Below are 24,759 nucleotides of genomic sequence, written 5' to 3'. Positions count from 1 at the left end.
CCCAGGGCATGACCAGAGAAGACCCCTGAGGGCTGCAGGACTGATTGTGCCACCCTCAGGGGCCCTGTACCCTGGCACCCACACACTGCCTTGGCAAGCTGAGTGCCTAAGTACAGAACCAAAACAAGAGTCGACATGGCACACACCCCTGTGTGCCCTGCCCACAGAACCCACTGCCCTGGCATACCTCAGTCACCCCTCTAGCTGGGTGCCCTATGCCAGAGGTGAGGGCACAGGCGCATGAGCCCTGTGCCCCTACAGTACCCAGGGCCATTCCTGAACACTGTAAGTGCAGTGATGCCATTAAGAGTATATGGTGCCGGGAGGTTGTCATTACGAACTCCACCGCACCATAATGGCTACACTGCAGACTGACAAGTTTGGTATTAAACTTCTCAGCCCATTAAACCTGCACTGATGCCAGTGTGGGATTTAATGTAACATGCACGAGAGGGCATCTTAGAGATGCCCTCCAAAACCCGAACCTACCATCCACGTCTGGGCTGAGTGGCTGCAGAGGCTGCCACACAGCAGACATGTTGCTGGACCCCTGGGTGGAGAGCCCCCCGCTTTCCTGGGTCTGCAACAAAGCACATCCTGGGCGAGGTGCTATGTCTCCTCCCCCAGGATGGACAGGGGGAAGATTCAAAGGCATACCGCCTCTGAGAGCTTCTCCAGACCATTTGCTGTACCCAGCAACCAGCCCCCCACCAGTCCTACCCCCATTCTGGAGGTTAGACTGGTGGGAAAAACTACATCAGGAAGGGGGGTGTGCCAACCTGTGCCAACTCCACCCCTCAGGTGTAGGAGGCGAGGTGAAGCACGACCCCGGGCTCCGGCCATCTTGTAGATGGGGAGCCCTGCCCAGCCCAATCCCAGCTAGGCTTTTGCCCCCCTCCCACAGGAGAGGAGCAGGCCAGGGGGTGTACTTACCCCAGGACAGGGACCCATTGGTCCCTGCCCTTGCCCTACCTGTAACGCCCCTAAAATGAGTATTTAGGGGCTCCCTGAACCTTCCTTCCTCAGATCCTGATATCAAAAAGAAGATCAAGAAGAAGACCCGCCATGCAGCTGCTAACAGGACAACAACAACTGACTTGGCCCCAGCCCTACCGGCCTGTTAATCCTGGAACCTGCTCCTGCCTAAACCCGGCGACCTCTGTGGACAGCAACTTTGGGACACCCAGAGGACCTGCCTGCCTTGACCCTCTCGACGATTGGGACTCCCATCAGCAGAGGTTCTGCTGCACCAACCCACCTGGTGCCCACCAGGAAGCTCCGGACCAGCCCACTCTGCACCAGCCGAGCCCGGGCCAGACCAACCCGAACCAAGACCACGAGGACGTCCCCCCGGCGACTGGGACGTCCCCCCGGCGACTGGGACCGGAAGTCCAGTGCCCAAAGACCCTCCTCGACGAACCAGCCGACGCCTGCAGACTCAGAACCAGGGGCCACCCCAACCGCGACCAGCCGAGGGTAAGCTTTTCCGACACCCCGGCACCCTACAGCCCCCTGTGCCTCCCTTTGGGGTACCTACCTGTGCTCCAACATCCCAACTTACCACTCGAAGTGCTGGTCGCCCCTGGAGAGTCACCGTCCCCGAGCCTGCAGCCTTTGTTCCTTTTTCAAGATCCTCATTGGATAACATTGAGCGCCCGACGGCTCAAAAGCACCCTGCACCCAGCTGCCCGAGTGCTGCTGGCTGTGACCTCTTTGCCCTATCCTACTTCCCCCCTTGCCCAGAGCAAGTGACCAGGAGCCCAGTTCCCAGAGCTGCGTGGCCTGCTAGCTAGCAGCCACCAACCGAAGGCCCCCTTTCCCTCATTGGATAACATTGGGCCTACCTACCTCTGCACCCGGCCGCCCCTGCGCCGCTGGGACTGAACTAACTGTACTCACCTGACCCTGGGGGACCACTGAGTCTATGCCCAGAACCCTAACTTCACCAACCAAGTACTCACCTGGAAACCGGTAATTCACTTACCTGCCATTGGATGACATTGACTGGTTTTGACTCCAAAATTTTCTAAGTGTGAAGTTTTGACAACTGAAAATATTCCTATAAAATCAGCCAAAGTCCGAATTCGAAAATACTCACCTGTGGTCAGAAGCGAAGCCAGTACTGTACCTTTCAGCCCAGTACTGAACCACAACCGTAATCCCTAGCGGGTTTACTAATAACCTGTATTTTCTCCATTGGAGCCCATTGTCTGCTTTTCTATGAAATTTCTTCTAAGTGTCCACTTTTTAAAACTGCAAATATTCTTTAAAAATCGTACGACATACTGAAACGCAATTACCTACCTGTTTTGAGTTAAGCCCCCAGTGCTGGCCCTAGGAGACTAGTGCTGGGATACAAAAGTAACGCGAACGTACTCTACCTGTAACCTGAATTTCCTCCCATTGAATACCATTGTGAGAATCACCTCAAAGTTTCTAAGTGTGAACTTTTAAAACCGCTTTATATTCAGGAAAAATCATCACTGTAATTAAAACGTTTTTGCTAATCTGGTTTCAGCTTAGACCCCAGGACTGATTCCAAGATCTAGTCCTGGAACTACCAAAGTAATCCATAAAGTAATCAACTGTACCTTCCTATGAAAACCCATTGAGCACAATGCTAGAGTGTGTTTTAGAACTGTATTGCTATTAGCTAACCTGTGATTATTATGTGTAGAAACGTGTTGCTCCTCTGCAAAGTAATTACCTGAGAGTACTCGTAATAGGAAAAGTATATTTTGATAACTGTCGGTTCTAAAAATAAAACAACTATATCTAAGGATATAATCATAATTGGCCTGGAGTTCAGTTCTTGAGTGTGTGAAACCATTTGCTGACTGAGTGTGTACAACAAATGCTTTACACTGTCCTCTGGTACTGCCTTACTGCTCGACCAAGCTACCACTTTGGAGAGTAAGGTCAGTTCTGACTTTAACCTCTGTTAAACCTTTGGGGTTTGTGGACTCTATACACACTGTACTGCCTTATTGTCCAGTGTATATATAGAGCCACCTTCTCACAGTTACCATAGATCCCCAAGCAAGATTACACCTGCATCTGCTACAATACTGCCTAGCTGCACAATATTCACAAGTGGAGGGTCACTGGGCCAGCACCTGTCAGTCTCTGTAGTGGTGGAACAGCAACAATCTCTTTTATGGCTGGAACTTTTTACGACCCAGTTCCAAAAGTCACCACCAACATACCCTCACAGCGTGGATGGGGCACATTTACAGGAATTCACCATACGTGCCATGTGAGCAGCCCACAAACTGGGTTTCCTCATCAACTACCTAGAGCTACTGGCTGTCCAGTTTGATCTCAGTTCTTTCTTTCTCCTGGTGGGGCTGAATTGATCCTTTCATTCTTTAACTAAGCTGAATAAACCTCTTGACTTCATTTGGAGTGTAACAAGTACCTACTGGCAGGAGACCGAATTGGGCAACAAGTTCACGAATGGGAAATCCACCCTCAAGTCCTATTCCTGTACTTGAGTCGTTTCACTGTCATCCTGGTGGCTCCCATTTGTGCCATTTGGCCTGGGTGCTACCAATTTTGACCTGTCCCTAGTTCCCCACAAGAAGCTGCCCAACTAGCCAGACAGAACCCAAAACCAGGTTCTCCAAACCCCCAGCAGCTCAATGTTGCGATTTCGCTCAAGAAGTCTTAGTTTGGCTATCTCAGTCTGCCTTCTGGATGTATTTCCATCCCTAAAGAGGCCAGCAGAACCACCACACACAGCTGTGGTGCAGCCTAAAAACGATTTTCCCATGACTGCCTTTGCAAACACATTGATCAATTGAAACCAGCAGTCCAAGACAGTTTGTTTTGCAGCGTGAATCCTTTTCTGGATTCACATGCTGTGCATTATTCCACCATCTAGTGGTTGGGTCAGGAATAGTCTTTGTATTTTCTTTTTTTTTTAAATGTTTTCTTGTGGACCTTGTTGACCACCATTTGCTGCCAGGTACGTCTCCTGTGTGATGTCAGACGGCACCCTGTAGGTCGTTGTGCGTGGTTGCCATTTTCGGATTCTTTTTTCCGCCGTTGGGTCTGAAAGCAAGATGGGACGCTCCGAATAAAATTTCAGGAAAGCCCCCGAAAAAAAATTGAGAATTCAAGTGGGCTCCACTGTCCATCGACATCGCAACCGGAGAACTCCGAGATCGACATTACAACGACGACAGGGTCGACAAATGGCGATGTAGGGGTCATTGAAAATACCCCTTTCAAATTCTGCCCTGACTGCCAACACAAGTTCGCACAACGCGACCCACACGAGGTGTTCAACCTCTGCCTGCCCAATAACCATAACAACAAGGACAGTGAGGCCTGTGCGGTATTCCAGCCAAAAACACTCAGGACACGCCGAAAGCAGAGAGCTGTATACTTTGCAGCGATGTCACAGACTTTGAAGAAAACTTCCCTAAACGACCTATGCCCTTCCAGTGATGAAGAGGACATGGGAGTTCGGCAGAATCGACGCGCAAAGGATCGGAAGTCGAAATTCTGAAAGGAGACTCCTAAAAAACCACACGCCCACAAGAAGTTGGGCGAAACAGGGGAAAAAGACGGATAAGGTAAGACACCATACACATCTGTCGGAACTAAAGGGCCACAAGAGCAAGGCGCAACCTAAGGCAGCCCGACGCCAAAGAAAAAGGTGATCGAAGGCCAGCCGCGAACCATGAACCCCACTGAACCCTACCAAGGTACACCGACGAGGGATAATCACACAAGACGCGGAAGATAAGGATCGAACATGAACCCCTGAAAGGAAGTGCGACCCCGTCGAAATAAGAGGCAAGCGCTAACAAGAAAAGAAAGTATCTTTGCTCCAACACAAGAGGGCCCTCTAGTCGAGAAAAAGAGAAAATGACTCTAAGCTGAAATGGCGGCGCACCTCCAAAAGGAGTTCAACGCTTTGCTAAAAGACTTCCAAATTCCAAAGGTCCCAGCCCACAAAGCGGACAACGTTGATGCCGATGGGGCAGAAGACGCTGAAGGGGAAGAAGAGGAGAGTCTCGAATCACCACCAAACCCAAAACCTCGTGAAGATGATCTCGAGGAGTACATACATGCTCCTGAAGAGGACGTAGTCTCTGAAAATTTTAAGGACCCATGGGATGAACTCGACACAAAAAGTCTAGAGGAGGAAATATGCTGCTATCCCTCAAAGGCATCATAACCAGATGAGATAGCCTTCTACAATGGCCTAGTTAATAGTTAAATGGCAGCAGACACTTTCAGAGTCTCCCTCGAAGAGGAGAAGGGAGGCACGTTTCCTTTTAGAAACATAAGCCCCAGCCAACAAGGGGACACAGTACCTAGACCAAGGCAAAGAAGCCTTTAAGGAAACAGCCTCAAGTAAGGGGGGTAACACCAAGGGTCGAGAAGAAGTACAAAGCCTCCTCCAAGGACCCGAAGTATATTCAGGGGAACACTGTGCCTGACTCCATCACCATCACCACGGCCAGTAGAAGAGCAAATGCCCTCTCTAACACTGGACCACCCCCAGAGAAGGAAAGCAAGCGAATGGGTACAGTGAGCAGGAAGATGGAAAAGGAGGCAGCGATGCAGTGGTGCATCGCAAACTCTAATGCTCTGCTAAACAGGTGCGGACGCCAGCAATGGGATGAGATAGAGGAGCCTCCTGATCAGCCTTCTCTTTTCGAGTCCCCTATTGTAAATCGCTTCCTATGGGCATTACTTACTTCCCTCCAATTCTTTCGTAATGCCCCAATGGGATCTGAACCTGGTTCTGACCTACCTTATGTGCGCTCCTTTCGAGCTGCTGCTTAACTGTCCTCTCAAACGTTTGAATCTTGAAACTGCCTTTTTGGTTGCCATCTCCTCTGCTCGCCGCAGGGTGAGTGAGCTTTAGGCTCTTTCTTCCAAACCTCCTTTCCTGGCTGTTCATCCGGACAAAGTTGTCCTCCGCACTAGGCCTTCTTTCTTTTCCAAAGTGGTTACCTCTTTCCACATAGGACAGACCATCACTTTGCCCACCTTCTTCCCATCCCTGCATCCTTCTAAAGAGGAGAGCCTCCACTGTCTGGATCCAAAACATGCTCTTTCCTACGCTCTGGATTGCACAAAGCAATTCCGGGTGGATTACCAGCTCTTTGTTGGCATTGTGGGCGCCAAGAAAGGTTGGGCTGTGCAAAAGCGGACCATCTCTCGATGGGTCGTTCTTTGCATCAAAATCTGTTATTCCTTGACAAAGAAGGAACCTCCAGTGGGACTGCGCTCCCATTCCACCAGGGCAACGACCTTCCCGTTCTGCAAACTGACTTTTAGGTTAAGGGACCCCCTTTCAGGGCCCTAGTTTTGTGCACCAGTGGTCAGTGTCTTGCACAGCTCTGCGCTTCTAGCGTGGAATGTGGTGTAAAGAACTGACGTCATCGCGCATGGGTGGTGTCTAAGTAGATACTGCAATGTCATTCTGGCGATCACGACGCCAATGACTAACGCGGAGTCAACCGACACCACCTACTGACGCGTAGGGGTACTGCTGAATAAAAATTCTCCGGATCCAGTCTGACACCTGGGGGTAATTCTAAGGTGAGGAATCCATAACTAATATGTCTCTTACAGATATGTTGTTACCGAAGGTAAGTAACTTATTCGACAAAACCCTTTAAGCCCATGCATAAGGCAGAACTCAAAGACATCACTTCAAAAACAGCCTTTCTCATTGCCAATACATCCTTACGAAGAGTAAGTGAGTTACATGCATTAACCATACAAGAACCATACATGCAAATCCACAAGGGCAAAGTTATTCTAAAAACAAATCCACAGTTCCTACCAAAAGTGGTATCCAAATATCACTTAAATCAAAGTATTCTCCTTCCAGTGTTCTTCAAAAACATAAGGAGAAAAATGATGGAGTATTTTTTCTCTTTATGTTTTTGGGTTTTGAAGAACCCTGGAAGTAAGAAAAACTCTACTGTATTACCTACAAAAAAACAGAACAAGCCCGCAAGAGAAAACAGCTGTTTGTTGCCTATGCACATACTAACACAGGAACACCAGTCACAAAGGCGACTATCGCAGGATGGATAGTCCAAACCATCCAACTATGCTATACGACCGCTAAAAAGGAATTCACAGTACGACCAACAGCTCACTCCACTAGGAAAAAGGGAGCGACTCTGGCATTTATGGCCAATATGGGCATAAACACTACATGTGCAGCAGCTACATAGGCATCACCACACATTATTGTGTGGACATAAAAATTAATAAGGAAGCAAAAATAGGACAGAAAGTACTTCAACACCTGTTCGCAAAGTCTTCCTCTCACCACAGCCTCCCCAAGATGGGAGAAACCGCTACGTAATCTGATGCACAGCATGTGAATCCAGAAAAGGATTCGCGCTGCAAAACTAAATGATTACTTGCCAAGAGGAGTAGTTTTGCCACTTGAAGAATTTTCTGAATTCACATGCGACCCACCTGGCCTCCCCTACAAGGAATACTAACAGGTGGGGAAGCAAGTTATAATCATAATCTAGGGAACCATCTAAAGGACTATACACTAAAGACACAGAGAAAAAAAAAAGAAGTCGAAGATGGCTACCCCACACAGCGACCTCCAGGGCGCCGTCTGACGTCACACAGGCACCAAATGATGGTCAACAACGCCCAAAACAAAAAAAAAAGACCATTCCGGACTCAACCACTAGATGGCGGAATAATGCACAGCATGTGAATACAGAAAATTCTTCAAGCTGCAGAATTATTCCTACTGGTAAGTAACCACTTCGTTACCTGCTTAATCTCCAAGTGTCAGGCCTTGACTACACTTCATTCCAACTACAGGGAACATTGACGCTGTACTGGCATCCTACTGGCCTCTACACCTGGCATTTCTTCATTGCATTGCTCCCTTTGCATCGTTTGTTTTAGTAGATACTGTTTAAGTTGGACAAGCATACAGTCAGCTGGTTTTGTGATGACATTTCCCACATCCCTTTGTCTCTCCATTTAAGTGGGGGAAACAGTGGTATGTTCTGGGTGTAGGCAGTCCAGGAAGTCAGAAGCTAGAATCTTTAGTTTGTTGCTGAGTCTTGTGTACAGGACTTTGTATTCTCATGGCAGCAGGGATGTAGTATTGTTTATTGTGCGATTAATTAAAACCATTACAATTATTTAAAGCCCATATAGAATGCGATACATCTAGAATGATAGAGAAAAAACACACACAGGTAAAAAGACATCATTAAACACTTAAACGGTCATACTGTAGTTACTCCATATTAATGTGGTAAAACCGAGTGCTAATGCAAAAGAACCCAAATAGTCAGCAGTGATAGGCAGGCAGGAAAGGTTGGATGAAGTTACTGGAAGGAGAAAATGATAAGAGGGCGCCTGGCCCACTCTTAACTCCTGATGTACAATCGGATGGAAGCATCAGTTCATTGAAGGGAAGGTTCAGTCCATCTGATTTACCCAACAACAGGACCATTTAACAATTTCTTTTTTAAATGCACTAGGGTCAGGAAGTAGAAATCGATTTTCAGGTAGCAGCACTATCTCACAAAGGGCAAGTGCAATAAATAATCACAGCAAACAATTAAATGAAAAGTGTTATCTGATCACTTTGCCTAACATTAAAATCTCTCTCACCTATTTAAAAAACACACAAAGCTTGATGAGTGCCAGCATCCTGCATGTAGGAGGAGACCTCCTACAACAGTGCAAAAAGTTAGCAGCAAATTATCCATTGGGAGTTGCAAAGTGCCATCTGACCAATTTGTATAGCAGTAAAATCTCTGACACCTGTTAAAAAACACACAAAGTTTAATAAGTGCCAGCCATGCTACATATGGGCAGAACCCTCTTACAACAGTGCAATAAATAATAGCAGCAAATTGTCCATTGGAAGTGCAGTCAACCCAGATTGCATAACAAAATAAACACTGACTGTTCCAGGAGTGTTCCCCCCCCCCCCCCCCTCCACCCCATCCCCAAGCTGAGCTTAGCAGTCCAAGGGCGTGCCCGAGGTAGGAGCAGAGTTCCCTGGCGACACCCCCAGTTGACTGAGCTTGTTGAGTGTAAGGGAAATAAAAGAGAGGTGATACAAACCCTCAGAATTTACTGAACGATGTCCAGGTACCATGGTGCATTAGCACACTTCGTTACTTGGGGTCCGCATATATCGGAGTAAGGCTGACCTCTTCGATGGCAGCGACAGAACCTCCACTGCTATTCAGTCGCAGATGGCCTTATGGAGAACACTCCTGTTGTCCGTCTCCGGTAGAGTAGCTCTCACGAAGATGATGATCCTTCCACGCCTCCTACTATTTCTCTAAGCTGCCCCTCTACATCTCTCCTTCCTTCTTTTGTAAACTCGAAAAGGTAATCAGGGACTTTGTCTGGGGTTTGTCTTGACATAGGGTGTCCATTAAGAAACTTTATCTTCCGTCGGGACAGGGTGGTCTCTCATTACCCAATGTTAGAACTGGGGGTCTCTAGTTGGCTGAGGTAGGTACCTTAGTCCAAACAGGGACCCTTGCTTCTAGTCAGGGAAAGGAGGCACACCCTCTTAGATAACCCCTGCTCCCACCCCCCTCCCCCCGTTAGTTTGGCATGAGCAGCCAGGCTTATCTCCAAGGCTAGGTGTAAAGTATTTGCAACCACACTCCCAGGAACACAGTGATAACACCACAAGTGAACACCACACTGGTTTTTATAAAAATAGCGGTATCTTTATCTTAAGGAATACGATGAGACCAAACGTTAGAAATCCAACATATGCTTATTCGTAATCTTTCACTTTGCCGGTTATTAGGCCAATAATCACCTATAGGTTCTTGCAGTATTAATGAGCAGTTCACAATGATCTAATGCAATGCTATGCAGTTCGTAGCGCAGGAATAATGTGGTACGTAATGCAAGAATCAGGCGGTTCATAATGCAAGAATCAGGCAGTTTGTAATGCAAGGAATAATGCTGTACGCCAATCTGCGTGGTCAACCCGGGCCCTCACTAGGCCACAACACCAGAGACAACGGTCATAAGCTTAAAGGGGCGTCCCCAGTACTGCTAGGCAGGTATCGACTGCTCGGGGACTCCGCGCGTCTAACGTGATGCAGCGGGAGAGAGCTCCGAGCACTCCTGTACTCCTCCTGCACGCCTGCCCAAGCCACACACGCTTGCTGCTCCCGACCGGAATGCAAGCCTTACCTTGGGGGGTGCGCTGCCTCGCTCTGCCTCTTCCCACTCGTCGGACATCCTGCTGAGCGGCCCGATGACGTTGCAGCTCCGTTGTTAGGCGACGCTGTATCTGGACGGGGTGCGGTCTTCTCCTTCGTTGACTATCTTGGGCAGAGACCTCTCTGTGACCAACGATCACGATCCCTTTCACCTTATTTATTTATTCAACTTATAAAGCGCACTATCACCTTGCAGGCATCCTGGCGCTGGTAGCTCATGAGAGGTAGGAGGGTATATCAGGACAAGGCCAAACAACTAGGACTTGGGAAACAGCCAAGTTTTTACACTTTTTCTAAAAGGGAGACGCTCCCTAATTTGCATAATCTCCCATGGGAGTCTATTTCACAGTTTGGCCGCTGCCACCCCAAAGGATCTTCCCCCTGACCTAGCTTTCCTAAACCTTGGTACTCTCACCAGTCTTGCCGATGAAGAGCAAAGCAATCTAGTTGGAGTATACCAATCAAATTTTGATTGCATTGCAGTGGGTCCTATCCCATGAAGAGCTTTAAAGACGAGGCAGAGGGACTTAAATTGCACTCTCTGCCGCAGAGGGAGCCAGTGGAGTTCTGCCAGAGCTGCTGACGCGGACGATCTTCTGGGCAGCCCTAAGACTAACCTAGCTGCAGCTGATTGAAGCCTATCCAGCAGGAAACTGGGGGACTCAAGCAGGAGGGCGTTGCAATAGTCAAGCCTTCTAAGGATTGTACATCTTGCCACTTGAGCACGCGCCTGAGAGAGTAATAATGGCAAGATCTTCCGAAGGGACCTAATGATTGCAAAGCAACAGGTTGGCATTGTTGCAACCTGAGCTTCCATGGTAAGCTTGTTGTCAAGCATGATGCCCAAATTGCGGACTGTTTCTACTGGCTGAACTTTGATCGATGTTTCAGGAGGCCAGAAATTACCAGGAAAGTGATGAGGAATCCTGTTCCCTGCACAGAAGAGCACCTCAGTCTTTCCAGCATTGAATTGAAGAGAGTTGTTCTGTAGCCAGCAAGCCGTGTCCCACAGACACTTGTGAAACACCTCCAACGGTGTCGAATCCTCTCCCTCAAAGGAGATGATCAACTGTGTGTCGTCCGCATAGTTTATAGTGTGATCTGTTAAGATTTAATGTCTCTGATCAGGGGTTTTAAGTATAGATTAAATAAAATAGGGCTAATTGCCTATCCCTGAGGAACCCTGTGCGGCACAAGGGAGAAAGTGTATTGAAAAGGGGGAGGAGCACCGCCTGCTGTCTATCCTGCAGAAAAGATCGAAACCAGCGCAAGGCGCAGCCTCTCACCCCAGCCTCACTCAATCTTCTCAGTAAGATTTCGTGGTTAACCGTGTCAAAGGCGGCAGACAGGTCAAGCAGGATCAATGCTGCTGCCTGTCCCCTGTCTGCTTGCCTTTGAATCTCATTCATAGTGGTCACCAGGGCCATCTCGGTCCCATGGGCCGGCCGAAATCCAAATTGAACTTCCTCCAGCAATTGATGCTGTTCCAGATGTTTAGAGAGGGTTATACTAACCATGCGTTCAACAATTTTAGCAGGAAAAGGTAGCAAGAAAATAGGCCTGTAGTTTTTTGAGCACTCAGGATCCAGGGATGGCTTTTTCAACAAAGGGGATACCAGGGCTTGCTTCCAATGGGAGGGGACTATACCACTAGCTAGCGACTGGTTACAGATCAGGCGAAAAGTAGGGAACAATTCTTCCTCATATTCCTTCCAGATCTTGTGTGGGACAGAGTCCATGGCCGAGCCGGAGGAAATACCTCGCGACAGCCTGATAAAAGCCTCCTCCGTTAGAGGCAGAAACTCCAATAATTGATCAGTGAGCTGCCAGGCGGGGCCATTATCCACATCCTCCGAGGCCCTTCCCCCAGAGGCAGGGGGAACTACTAGCCTCAGAGGAATCCTCAAGATCCTTGATGATTAACTTGATCTTTTCTCTGAAGAACTTAGCCAGGTTCTCACAGAGTTCCTGAGAGTGGGATGCTTTCTTAGCTTCAAGAAATCCTTTAGCAGGTTGCAGCTCCGGCCGGCGCCGGTGATTCTTACTCACAGCCTGTTACGACAAATGCTCGGGCCACAAACAGCAATACAGCAGCGTGGACGATGTTACACGCTGCGGGGGCAAAGCGATCACGGGGCACCTCGCAAACAGTACCACGGACCACACAGCAATCGTCCCGAAATCCTGTAGCACGTTGCGGCTCAGACCAGCGGCTGTGATTCTTACAGCCTCAGTTACGATGACAGCTTGTGCCACAAACAGCAATACAGCAGCATGGACGATGTTTCACGCTGCGGGAGCAATGCGATCACGGGGCACCTCGTAAACTGTGCCACGAACCACACAGCAGTCTTTCAGAAATCCTGTAGCATGTTGCAGCTCGGGCTGGCAGTGGTGATTCTTACTCACAGCCTCTGTTACGAATATGGCTCGGGCCACACACTGCTACACAGCAGCATGTACGATGTTTCATGCTGTGGGGGCATGCGATCACAGGGCACCCCGTAAACTGTACCACGGACCTCACGGCAGTCTCAGGCGTGCAAAAGCACCACGCACCAAGCTTCGCTGAGACACGGTTGGAAGCATTTATGTTCCTGAGTATCCACAACAGGGGACCAGTTCTCCTCTGGCCTTTGGAGACATGCTACTTCAGGACACAGCTCACGGCAAAGTCCTCACAATCAGGGGGACACAGCACACAGTAAAGACCCTTGTCCTCTCCTTAGTCAAACCGGCAAACTGCAGGCCTTTCAGAACACGCAGCAAGGGCGGTCCTTCTCTTCAGCTGTTCTTCTTTGGCAGAGGTTCCTCCTGATCACCAAGTATGTTCAATAATTTTTCAGCCTTGAGTTCAGAGGTTTCAGCTCTCACATTTACACCCCTAAATGCCTTTGACGTCTTTGTGTTCAGGGGTCTATGAGCCCAGTCCAAACCAGACCTGGGTGTCTTTGTGCCAGTGCACACCCTCAGTCAGGTTAGTCAGGGTCTGGGGACCAGACACTCTGCAGGAGGTGGAGCCATCCCTTTGTGGTAGCAACACAGCTCTCTTCACATCCAGGGGCTACTCCTCCCCCCAAATGCAGGCCAGCCTGTTGCTGTCTCACCTTCTCCTCCCTGGGGTCAGGACACATCCCAGACTCTGTCTCATCTAAATCCAGATGGTCAATACACGAACAGGCAGAGGCACACTGGATGGTTTAAGACAAGAAACCAGCCACTTTAAAAAACGTGGTTTCAGAGCACACAATTTAAAAAACATCTTCACAAAAAGATGCCTTATTAAATTCTGAGTTCAGGCACACTAAACGCCATCTTATGCCTATGAGAAGATATGCTGGAAACATGGGACACAGCATTCCCCATTCTGTCTTATGGGTAAGTTGGCCTTGCAACAGTGAAAAACGAATTTGGCAGTGTTTCACTGTCAGGCCTTGGTACCTACCTCAGTACATGTACTACCTTTCACATTCAATGCATCCTGCCCGGGGGGGGGGTGTACTTTGGGCCTACTATAGGAGTGTCTGATGTGCACTAAAAGGGAAGGTAAGGCCTGGCAAGTTGGTGCATTTGTCAGGACAACAAGGCAGTTAACAACTGCGCACAGGCACTGCAGTGGCAGGCCTGAGATCTCTTTTTAGGGCTACTTGTGTGAGTGGCACAATTAGTGCTGCAGGCCCACTAGTAGCATTTTCATTACCAGCCCTGGCACATAGTGCACTTTACTAGGGACTTTACTAGTAAGACAAACATACCAATTATGGACAACCAATTACCATAACACTTTATACAGGGACGATATGCAATTTAGCACTGATCAGCAGTAGTAAAGTGCCCAGTCTCTGAAAACCAACAAAAACAGGTCCGAATTGATACAGGAGGAAGGCAAAAAGTTCAGGGATGACCCTGCAAAAAGGGCCAAGTCCAACACCCAACTTCGAGCATTATTACCTAGCCACCCAATTGCAATGGATAACCAGGTGGCTAGCCTCCCGCCACCTATCTAATATCACCACACACTGCTTTGCCATACCACATCACACATTGCGTCACGTTCCACCCCAGTGCAAAACCTCACCTCAACGCACTGATTCTTTATTGCTCTCAATAGCCTATAGATGCTACAGTAGAAGCCTCCTTCTCACTCGTGATATCAAGCCATATGCACGTACTATTCCCCTCCTTAGGACACCTAGGGCACAGTCCCTTATCACGGCAGCTGAGTTGTGTAGCTGGGATACGGCAGGAATCCATGAAGTAGGGGGACCTGTATCAAGATGGCACCCTCATAGTGTGCACTGAGCTCATTTCGGAGGAAGGTCTCCACCCAGGGAGCTTCTTGCTACATAATGTGCTTGTAACTGCACTCATCAAAATGAGGTAACCTAACTACAGAACGCCCCCCCCACACACACACACTGTGTGGTTCAATACTTGCATATAATGGGGGACTGAAGTACCTGACCTGCTGGTTTGCATCTTCTCTCCGTCAACATACAGCGATCTCTTTGGCTCCCTTGAGACAACGTTGGGAGGATGATCGAGGGTGGGCCTTTTCAGACAAAGAATAGTCCACTGTACTGAAGGGTCCAACTCGGATTCCCGTAACCAGTGCTTTCACCAGCTTCAGCTCTTTCTCTTGCACCTGGCATACCTCACCCCGGCCCAGATTAATAAACTCTTTCATCGCACAGATTCAATTTGTCCCAAGTGTCGTTTACCCAACGCTGACTTGCTACACATGCTGTGGCAGTGTCCCTCTCTGGGAAGTACTGGTCTGGAATTGTGACAACCTTGATCCAATGCACAGAATGGGACATTCCTTTTCGTGGGAGACATGCATCTTATACCTCTTCAAAAGGGGCAGGAATAACAGGGTCACTTCCTGGATCTAGTCTTGATCACGGCAAAGTACCTGATCACCAAACGTTGTAAGTCGCCAGAGGCCCCACATGTAAAGGCATGGCTCCACTTTTTGGAAGGCCCAATTAGGGAGAGGACCTCCTGGGCTTTCGCAAATTTCGACTAGCTGTTAGTTGGGGGCGGGGGGGGGGCTATTGTGGCGGACCTACTGGGTTTGGACACACAAGCTGAGGTTTCCGGGGGAAGGGAGGGAGACTAGTCGGGTCGCACGTTACAACGTGGCCATTTGGTGATATATGTGGATAAGTGAACCACGCTACTGGGTTAGCCAGTCAATACTTTGGTATCCAACGCCTCAGCAGGGCAGATTCGTCGTCGTAGCAGCACCTCGCAGCAACAGGTCATAGGCAGTTTCCTCTACCATTCCTTATATTAATTTGTCCTCCTTTGGTTGAACCCTCCTCCCATTGTTCAAACTTACGACATGCCATGCAGTGAATACCCGTGACGCACATAACGAAAGAACGCACCTAGCTATGATTGTTGTAGATGTATGCTATCCATTGTATACTTTTGTTTTTTCAAATGCACATAGCAATGTACATCTACTTATACACTAGTGTCACCATCGGTAGCTGACTAAAGTAATTAATGCTTGGGCTGATGTAGTAATTATGTGACTGTGTAATGCAAAATGTCAATAAAAAGATTCAAACAAAAAGAGGCGGCACGAACAGACTTCCAGATTGTTCCACTCTCACCTTATTTATGCACATCCAGCAGTGTAGGGCAGTGTTACTGGAATGGCCACTCCCCTAGCCTAAGGGCCATAAATCTTTCCTTCAGATGGTTAGAGTATTTGCTGACAAGATAGGATGAAGGTGATGCTAGCTAGTACGTGTTAACAACCAACCAACCAGGCGTGGTTACGCTTTGCTTTGATGGTCCTGCCAGAGAAATGACCAGAGGTGGACACTTGTTTTAATTTCCAGTTGAAAGGCATGTTGGCGTCCCAGAGTTCCTTCACAGCCAGAAGGTGCTGACAATCTGCAAGATACTGTTGATGCCGTGGATGTGAGCCCTAGGTGTTGATTTCGGTCCATAATAATGCCTCTAAGCAGCCACCCATAGGTTGTAGCACATGTTGAGATAAGCACCGGCACTAACAGCCTTCTGGTTGAAGACACCCATTTCCAGACTAATCTGGACAGCGGATGAAAACTTTGGCATGCAAAGGACACTTTTGTATATCCTTGTTGTACGTTTGTTTAGTAGGCTGCCTTTTTTTGCCCAGTGATATTTCGCTGTCGTAGTCAATGTGGGTGACATTTTAGCCCTCCTAACTCCCAGCAGGGAGGAGAGGCCTGAAGAGCAAGGGTTTTTGCTTCAACTTCCTTTCGTTGTTTTGCGAAGGAGCCTATAGCATCGATGTGTACATCAGATATTTATGCGATTGTTTCTGAAATCCTGTTGCTGTTATAAAACCAGCTTCTCCCATGATACTTTCTCCTGACAAATGTTACTACCTTTCTTTTCTTCAGGTTGACCTCCAGGTTGTTAGAGCGTCCATGTGTGTAAAAAAAATTGCTGATCCGTTCACCACCAATCTTGGGGGTGATTGTTGATGGAATCAAGGGTTTGTGCCAGATCGCTTTTGAGCAGGTTAAACATCAGGGGGGCTAACGCAAACCCCTGCTTTATCCCCCGTGTGTCAGGGATTGTCCTGGATCTGCAGGCACCATCTCCTAGATTGATGCGAATCCCGATGTTGGAGTGCAGCTGTATTATGGACTCCAAGAGTTTGGAAGGAATTCCCCCTCTCGATAGTTTGGAGCCGATCCCCCACCCCTCCCCTTATAGACTAGGTTGAATGCCAGTTTTAAATTAACAAAACAGTAGTGCAGACGAGAGTAAGATGAAGTTTCTTTGTCAACCAGGATTGATTCTGCTAACTAGTTGGATAATGTGCCAGATGTAGCTGCAAAACCTGTTTGATTTAATAGAATAAGTCCCTTTGACTTCGCCCATAGCCGTAAATCCTCCAGGAGAAGACTAGCGTAGAATTTAGCTTCATTGTCAAGAAGTGCAATTAGTTTATAATTGCTCGGATCTGATCTAGAGCAACCTTTGTAAATGGGATGTACTATGGCCTGACGCCATGATTTATTGTTCTAACCCGGTATTTGTAAAGCGCAAACTAAAATCACCCCCAAGGGCCTCATTGACCAGGGTCGCATGATGCTGATCTGATCTACCTCCTCGGTGGGACTCAAACTGTGAGCCCCACGCTCTGAAGTCCGCTGCCCTGGCTGCTTCTCCACACCTCTCCCATTGTTGAGCTCCTCACACAGTAGTTGAAGAGTGACTACCTGCCCAAAACGTGATGTCCTGTTTGGAGAGGACCTGGGAAGGCCATTGGGCCCGGGGCCACATCCGTCATTGCCTTATATATTACTTGATCCAGCCACTTTATCAAGAGAGGCACATACTTGGCAGCATGGCACTTGCAGCCAACATGTTGCTACTTGATAAATTCGGAAGTGGCTGGAGGAGGGCAGGGGTTTGAGGGGTTAAGCATCCATATAGGACCCGCTTCATGATAATGTGACTTTAAAGATATATATGTTATATTGCATTGCTGCATGGATAATGCCAATCATTAGCCATTGCAAGAATTTCCTGAATACTACAAGGCCTCCTCTCAAATGACATTGCTCTCCTCTCTTGTAGGCTTAAAAAAGAAGGGAGTGAGATTAAGATAAAAAGGTAGTAATTATTTTACAACCTTTGTAATGTGAGGAAAATTATGAGGCGCTATCTTTGGAACTTTTATTTAGCTATTCTGGAAATGTAATACACTGACAAAAAAAGGAATCTCAAAGCTATTTAAACTTGTACTACGCGCATTTGGCAGATTGTATTCAGAATGTTACTCAAAGGCAAATTTTGAGGAAATGGGATGTATTATATGGTGTGGTTGTGCCGCCTCACTGTGTAATACACTTATCCACCTCTTTACGACATTTAGATTTCCTTAATCAAATCTTCAACTCTACCCTGTGTAACTGTGACTCAGAGCAGCAAGGCTTATACAAAGGAACAAGTGTAAAACATTTAAACAGCATCAAAACAAATGAAGAAGAAATGAACAAGACGCCAAATATATCCTACACCAATTTATAACTATAGACTGTATTTATATATATTTACAACTTTACTTGCCATTTTAAGTTTGCCAAATGCAAAAGGCAATTCACTAATAGAAACCAGACTATCCATCTAAATACTGCTCGGCAAATGCCAGCCAGCCAGCCAGCCAGCCAGAGCCACCACAGACATGGCTAAAATAAAAATCCCCAAACACAAACTCGCCTGCCTGCATGAAGCTCCTTTTAAGGTCATTACGTATGAGGAGTCAGCCTCCGTTGAAGTTCTGAACCGCTGGTAATCTATTCCGTTTACCTAAAAATTGCAGATCCACCCACTCAAATGGATGTACTGCCGTAACCAAATTAACCTCCTAACTCCTCATTCACAAATGCACTTCCTCTGCCCCACAGTACCCGCCCTGCTTCTCACCTCATGCTCCATATGTTCTTTGCCTGTATTCTTGTATTTTTTCCTTCATCCCACACATGTATTATTACATGTAAACGGCAGTGACCACCATGACACGTAAACATATTTTACATAAATCAATTCAGTCTGTGTTGTATTCTTGAGATACTGCATTCAGCCAGATATTTTTTTCCTAACATCCAGTCAACCGTGCCCCTTAACCACCAAACCAGCTATCCATACTCTCCATATGTCTACTTTTGTTTGCTGCTGTACTCCCAAAGTTCATTCGGGCATGTTTCTTAAGTATATTAGTAATGTGTTTAGTTGCAGGGCCTACAATGGGTATAGTATGCGAAAATTAAACCTAGACATTTGAGGGCTGTAGGTGGGACTAGAGCTTCCAGTATTATTCAAGCATAATGTGACATGTCCATCTCTTCGGAAATTCTCTTGCAGATCTGCCACAGTAGGAGCGGCAAAATCAACCCTGTCAAGGTGAACACGCTGGTCAAGGCTTACGTACAGCGCTACAAGTACTTCCGCAAGCACGGCAAGAAGATGGAAGACATTGAAGGTGGTGGTGGCAGCTACCGCAGAGACACTGGCAGCATGGACAAGGGAATTTTCTCCTTACCCATGATGTGAGCCTAGAGACGGACCTGCCTTTTTATTTTGTTTTCAAATTAAATTAAGGAGCCAGCGAAGCAGCGAAGCAGCGAGGCTGGCATTGTGTCCTAGTTCAATAAACTTGGAGGCAAAGATGTGATGAACTGTATCGGTAACTAGATTTCTGACCAGTAAGGAGAAGGTAAAGGGAAGAGGGATGAGACTTTGCTCCTCTTCTGTCGCCTGGATACGGATCTCAGGCCAAGAGTCCTGGGTGGGAGAGGAGTCGTACCTGAACTCTAGGCAGACTGGCAGGAGGTTGGCAGACTTCTGCTTGAGCCTTGCAGCCTCCTATTGTAAACGTTCTGCTCCAAGTCCCCCTCTCCCCCAACGAATGATGATTATATTGATAAAGCACCTCTTTCACATTATGTAAATATGTCTGCTCCGTACTGGAGTTGCTGCTTTCTTACTTCCCCCTTTCGTCCTAGCATTCAGATTCCCTTTGTTGATTTTCTTTCGCATGGTGTTTTGCGCCCACTTCTCTTCAAAATAATTTCTTCCAAATAGCAGCTATTTTATTTTAATATTTTTTGGATACCCATGTTGTACCTCTTGCTGCCTGCAAAATGTTTCTGTACCAGTCCCCTTGCCACAGCTGTAGTCCTATGTTATCTCCGTTCTCTTTATAAACTGATAATTCTTGCACTGTTTTGGCAAATTGACTGGAACTTTCTTTCACGCACCTGCGTGTACTCTGCCAGCATAGCTGCATTCTAAAGTGCTGCTGAGTTCTCCTTACCCTTAAACTAGTGCTGGTTTAGAGGTGCAGCTTTGCATCATGAGATCCTTGACAACTGTTAAGAGGTACCTAGATACACCTTGCTCTCTGTGTCATCATGCTGAATGTATCCCGAAGCCACTGTGCCTCACCTACTGGCTGGGACGTCTGGATCAATATTTGGAGAGTTGAGTTTATTTTCTCTTAGAGGGCACCCTTATAGTGGCATTCCTCTACCCATGCACATGACCATGCTATTGATACCTAACCGCATATTCCAATGTGAAGTTTCAGGGGTGCTAGTGCAGCTTGAAAGGTATGAACACTCCTGGAGATCTGAGGGGACACATGGTGTTCATGACCTAGTGGCGATCAGGCATAAGGGACTGTGGGCAGCCTTTAAAAGAAAATGTTTGTTTGAGGCTTGGCGGAATTGCTTGTTTCTTCCCAACAAGGTAAAACGTGTGACACTATAAGGTGTGTGTTTTGATTCCGGTGTCAGTGAAGGTCATCGGAATAATGCACTCAGTCTTTGCCTCGAGTTTAGACGGAGTCACTACTAGGAGTGGATTACGCTCCTCAACAGATTCACTCGAATGTTTTAATCATATCAAATCGTGCAGACTTTTTGTTGTGTCTAAAAAGTATATTTTTGCTGCATGAATCTTGTATGAGTGTCACATGTTTTGCATATTCTTCCCATCTGGTGTTTGAGTCTGATAATTTTACAGTATTTTTCTCCAGAGTGAGATTCTTCTGCCACATGGAGACAGCTCTGTCTTGCCTCGTACCATGCTTCCATTTATATGTATATATTTAGTTTTTTCATTTTTATCTACTGGAGTTGATATTCGAGGAAACCCTTGAAGGTGCTTGTCCCAAGGATTTTAAGGTGTATCATCAACATGGCTGCTAATACCTATAATTTCAGCAGTAAGTCCAGTACACCAAAAGCATGACCCAGCTTTAGAGGTGTGACCCTGTCGATAATGAGCTAGTTGGACAAATGTAAGGGATAGTAGGAATGATGTGGATGAGGGTGATGAGAGAAACAATATGGCACAGGAATCTTAGATTAGAATATAGTTACTTTCTGCTTGCCAGCTACTTTCCAGTTGACACCAAAGCGCTTTTTAATGCTCTGATAAATAGCTGTTTCTTGGCTGTTGTAAAGTTCCACATTACTGTGAAGAAACAGTAATTTTTATTTCTTCCTTAGACTAATAACACCAGCCGATGTTTATCGATTTTGGCACAAATGTTTTTTTTTATTAAACATTTTTATTGATTATAGCAGTACAACATAGTACATATCATAGGCAAACTTTGTCATTAAACCCTAGTGCACATTCAGTTTCAAGTGCAAACATTGTCCAAACGTTCAGTGCCATGGCCTCACAGCAGTTGATATTTAGACCTGGACACCAATATTGCCTTTTCTGTTGCCACATTTCTATACCTTTCATCAGTCAAAAACCAGTGGCAGCTGCTATGGTACGGGGTGGGGAGGATGATAAAAAAAGTTCACTTATCTGATTACAGTCACAGCTTCTCTGTCGTCTTCTATTCCTGGCTTCCGGCAGGACAATGGCTCCCCTAAGCCAGTCACAACGCAGATGTCGCCAGCATGACCCCAGCGTTGTGATTGGTCTGAGCGGCCTGTTTGGCCACTAAGACAGTGCCTGGGAGCCTTGGGACTGTTCTCCACCCGGCTGTGCAACACAGCCAGGTGGAAAATGCTGAGTGTGCATGACTGTCTGGCTGGCCCAAGACTGCAGGACTAACTGTCATGCGCACTTCTGGTCACCAACCACTCCTCCTCCTCCCTGTGACCCTCCCCCTCCAACCAGGCCCGTAGCCCGTATGAAAAATAAAATGATAATAACGTTCTGTTATTATCATTTTATTTTTCCTTTTTTTGCAATGCTCTGAAAGCAGTGGGGCAACGCTCCTCCGCCTTAATGGAGTAGCCGCCGCTGGTCAAAACATAAGGGTTGATAAAATCTCACTTTACATGGCAGCCATATTTTTCAAACTTTTTGGGGTCATTTTCTTGCTTCATATTTTGCCTTTTCTACCCTCAAACACCTATTCATATTTTTTTTAAATTGTGCTATGTGGGGCGGCGTAGTTTGCATCTCATAGACTTGCTATGTCCTGCTTTGCCACGGTCCTCCCCAGGTCACACAGTATTTTCCCCTATTTGGGTGGTGTTTCATCATCCTGTATTCCCAGAAGTACTAACTTTGCCTTAACTGAAAATTGTATACCCAATCTTTTCTGCAGATACCTCTATACTCCATCCCAAAAGCCCTCTGAGAGCATATGCTTTCCCAGACAATGTCCTTATGTGACCACGTTCTCAGGCATGCATCTGAATTATCATTTCTTAATTTCACCATTTGTGTAATAACTTCTATGAAGGAGTCTCGGTTTATTAGGCGAAAGCCCAATTCAATACCAGCTACTCACAGATATTGACAGGCATCAAGCAATTCCTCATCCTCAAGTGCAATCAAGTCCTCCTCCCATTTATCTTTGAGCACTCTAAGTGAGTCTGATTAATTATTCATTATTTCTTTTTGGATACACGATTGAAGTAGCTTTCTATAAAGAGGTTAGGATAAGATTATATTTTCTAGGGGTTCACTTTAGTTACTATAGGTTGTTCTTGGCGCATGTAAAACCAGGTATGCCTAAATTGCAAATAATGAATTTGGTACAAATTATTAACATTTAAATGTATTTGCTGAACACAGTGTTCATTTAGTGTTGATTCGTATATTTTTTAAATGCCTTAGTAATCGGAAAATGTACCTTCTAATAGGCAGAGCGCACAGTATGTATTTGATACTGCCTCTTTAAGGAATTGTAAGGCTGCAGCGTTCCCATAATACTGTGCAGATATGTGAAATAATTAATTTTTGGCTATTTTATACAGTGTTAACTCCACACAAAGGCATTGGAGCAATTTACATGAGCACCAGTTGCATTGCACAAGATCTAATTATTTGTTATTATAGGTATTTGGAGGTTAAGTGATTTGCCCAGAATCCCAGGATGTTGAGCTGACGCCGTAACTTGAACCTACTTCCCCGGTTCTGATATCGGCAGCTCTGACACTTAGTCCCATACTACGTTTTGTTTTTGTCTGGGAAAGGTGGCATCACAGTGAAGCCAATGTATACACACCGCCATCCCATCACCAAGGCCTATAAGACACTGAGACTGAGGTGTCAACTTCCATCTGACCCCTAACAAGGTCACTTCTCTTACTCACCTCCTCCCCAGCCCCCTATAGCTTCAGGGTGATGACCTGGCAGCGGAGGGTTCAAGAAAAGCACAGGGCTGCTGCTACAGGGGGGCGTTGGTGAGAATGGTCCCTCTGAATGACACCTGCATGCTCCCACCATGGCCTGAAAGTGATGAACTCGCAAGGGGGGGAGGAGGAGTGGCACTGCATATCAAACAATGCACAGAGTGCAAGAAAGCAAAAAGCACCATCATTTTTTCTGTGTTCCAGACCAAGAGGCTGATGAGTGCACCATTGGTATGGGAACTCTATGCAAAATGAAGTGCAGAAAGATGATGACTGGATAGCTGTAGAAACAAGCATTTGCAATGCAGTAGGTCTCGCATTGGTGAAACTTTGAGCTATTGGCGTTGTAAATGCTAATGTTTTTTTTCTTGTTTGTTAAAAAATATCCCAGCAGCAACAATTAAACCATTTTATAAATCTTGTTTATTTTTTTAACAAAAAATCCCCCAAACATTAGCATTTGCAATACCAATAGCTCAAGGTTTCAGTAATGCGAGACCTATTGCATTGCACATGCGTGTTCTAGCATGAGTTTCGGGTGGTTACGTCTTGGGCCGATGAGGGGCTCCCGCCTTGTGTTAGTGAGATCAGCCCCCAACAGTACCTAACAGGTGACCAGCCCAGTATTCCCTCTACAGTAATTGCAGGCAAGTTTTATTTTGCCTACAGGGTTGGGCATCCTCGCACTGTTTGTGTGTGCCCATATTTCTAGCACCAGGATGGGCGCTGGCTTGTTTGCAATTTATGCTGGAAGCGTTATGTATTTTCCAGATGGCCTTCTTTGACGTAGATCCTCAATCTATTTGATTATATGCAATTCCAGAGCCATGTGTGTAAAAGAGCTCTAATTTAATCCCAATAATTTAAATTGACTTTTTATTGTAAGTGCGCACGTCTGTCAGAGACGCGCCCAGCTCTCCACACGGACACGGCAGCTGACAGACTGGGGAAATGATTTAAATCTAATGGGTGGAGTCCGGATTAAAGTGAATTACGAACAGCCATTGTTTAGTACCACACGTGGAAAAAGCACAGTTTTAAACCGGTTAGAGCTAAATATTTAAAAGAGCTGATGTTCGAGGTGTTTAACAGCTTCCACACCATTATCACCTGTGTGCAATAATAGTTGTCTGAATCCAAGAGGAAAGAAGCACATGCGTACTTCTAGAATTACATATAGCACATTGCGACATAGGGTATCAACGCGTGGCCTCAGTGTGGCACACAAGTTTTGACCTGCCTTGTGGTGTTGATGTTTTCAGATGCTCGTGTGAGCCCATGTTCATTATTGTATCTTGAGCCGCAGCTCCAAGGCTAGATAGGCCTGGGCGAAGATGCCCAAATACTGCAAAGCAGCCCATTGTTACAACTGCGCCAAACAACTTTCTACAGACAACCATCGTAAG

The 24,759-nt window shown here is 46.6% G+C and overlaps 1 protein-coding gene across 7 annotated transcripts in view; it reads left to right on the top strand.

Moving 5' to 3' along the window:
* SCAF1 (SR-related CTD associated factor 1) overlaps nt 1-19,964 on the top strand; it is a 438,521-nt gene extending 418,557 nt beyond the window's left edge. For all 7 annotated transcript variants that reach the window (XM_078655270.1, XM_078655274.1, XM_078655269.1 and 4 more), the window contains one exon: nt 19,104-19,964. In XM_078655270.1, the coding sequence (XP_078511396.1) occupies nt 19,104-19,292 (189 nt within the window). In that variant the 3' untranslated portion in view covers nt 19,293-19,964. The remainder of the gene's footprint in view (nt 1-19,103) is intronic.
* Nucleotides 19,965-24,759: the final 4,795 nt, after the last annotated feature.

The sequence above is a fragment of the Lissotriton helveticus genome, chromosome 7 (genome assembly GCF_964261635.1).
Source record: "Lissotriton helveticus chromosome 7, aLisHel1.1, whole genome shotgun sequence".
Lineage (NCBI taxonomy): Eukaryota > Metazoa > Chordata > Amphibia > Caudata > Salamandridae > Lissotriton > Lissotriton helveticus.
The sequence above is the reverse complement of the archived record's forward strand: the minus strand, read 5'-3'. Positions and strand labels throughout refer to the sequence as shown.